This window comes from Chrysochloris asiatica, unplaced genomic scaffold (assembly GCF_000296735.1).
Source record: "Chrysochloris asiatica unplaced genomic scaffold, ChrAsi1.0 scaffold00008, whole genome shotgun sequence".
NCBI lineage: Eukaryota > Metazoa > Chordata > Mammalia > Afrosoricida > Chrysochloridae > Chrysochloris > Chrysochloris asiatica.
Genome location: NW_006408526.1, coordinates 11,323,360 through 11,324,934, shown reverse-complemented (window position 1 = coordinate 11,324,934; position 1,575 = coordinate 11,323,360). Strand labels below are relative to the sequence as shown.

General features: G+C 32.4%; 1 protein-coding gene across 2 annotated transcripts in view; it reads right to left on the bottom strand.

Annotated features, from left to right (window-relative positions):
* Positions 1-1,575, bottom strand: part of DYNC2H1 (dynein, cytoplasmic 2, heavy chain 1) — a 369,106-nt gene that overhangs the window by 101,475 nt on the left and 266,056 nt on the right. For both annotated transcript variants that reach the window (XM_006833779.1, XM_006833780.1), the window contains one exon: positions 76-284. In XM_006833779.1, coding sequence (XP_006833842.1) covers positions 76-284 — 209 coding nt within the window. The remainder of the gene's footprint in view (positions 1-75; positions 285-1,575) is intronic.

Below are 1,575 nucleotides of genomic sequence, written 5' to 3'. Positions count from 1 at the left end.
TTTTTTCTTTTTTTTTTTTTTAAGAAGCTATTAATTTCTGTTTTTATGCAATGAAAAAGATTTATTTTTACTTACCAAAATGCTGCAGGATTTTGGTAGAGATATAGAATATGGTAAAATGCTTTTCTGGTCCCTTTGGCTTAATCCATTAATCACTGAGGAATTAAAAAACTGCTTCAGATACGAATGTAGAACTCTAAGATCAAAACAGTTATCTATACGTCCACCATAAATAGCATTTTCAAGTAGGCCATGTACGAATTCCCACTGAACGTCTTTGATACCTATAATTTAAAATAAAAAGAACTTGTATTAATTTTAGTTTTAAAATATTAACTAAATCCTGAAGGAAAGTTAAATTTATATGATATAACAATATATATTTAATACAACTAAGTTATTCCTTACAATACCCAGTAATATGAATTACTAAAAAAAAAAAACTTCAAAACAAATTCATTACTATCAATTCAAATTCAAATTCATATTGGGTCTATAAAACCACTTGGTCCTAAGAATTCCCAAAACTGTCCCACAGGCTTTCTAAGGCTGCGAATTTTTACAGAAGCAAATTACCAGATCTTTCTCCTGGAGAAAGACAAGTAGGTTCCAACCACTGACTTTTCAATCTGCAGCTAAGTACTTAACAACAGCACTATCAAGTCTCCTCAAATATAAATATTAAATGCCATCAAATCGGTTTGACTCATAGCGACCCTGTACGGGGTTTCCGAAGAGCCGCTGGTGGGTTTTAACTACCAACCTTGTGGCTTGAAGTCCAGTGCTGACCCAACAGCAAGCTAATTTTATTGATAAAATAATCTAATTATTCAAAATGTTTCAAATTCACATAACAAATCTGAAAGTATCAATACTATCCAATTATACATGATGGAGAAAGTTGAATCACAATAATCAAGATTATACAATCTCACAGATCTAGGACTAAAAAGTAATTAAGTAAGTAAGCTCTTATCCAGTAAATAAAACTGCCCTCTTAAATTGGAAATTCCTCAAAAGAATGTATCAAAACAAAATTATTAGACAATTTTTGATGAGTAACTCAGTTCATAAAATAATCTCATAGGAATACACTACAAAACATATACATTAGTTTCCCAAATTTCATTATTTTATGTAATTATCTGTCCATAAGAAATGTAGAACAAAAACTCACAATAAAATTTTATAAAACAGTTCCTTTTGCAACAGGCATTCATATAATTACAGATGTGCATGAAAGAATTAAATCTAAGCTCTGTAGAAAACATAGAAGCACATAGCTATATTTCAACCAGCTAGTTAGCTTTACTGCTATCAATAGTACTGTAACTCTATTTCATTATTAAAATATTCAGAGATATCCCAGAACCCTGTCGTTCCCAGGTTATGCATATATCATATTATTTACCTCTGTCTCACTTAGCCCATTGAGACCTGTCTAATTGTTCTCCCATCTGCTTTGTTCTTCCATTCCCCTCTCCCTACTTGTATATTGTCCCCTCCCTAGCACCCAAACTATCCTGTGTCTAATCCCTGCCCTGTGCTCCACCTTCCCCTCCCTCCCCTCACCCA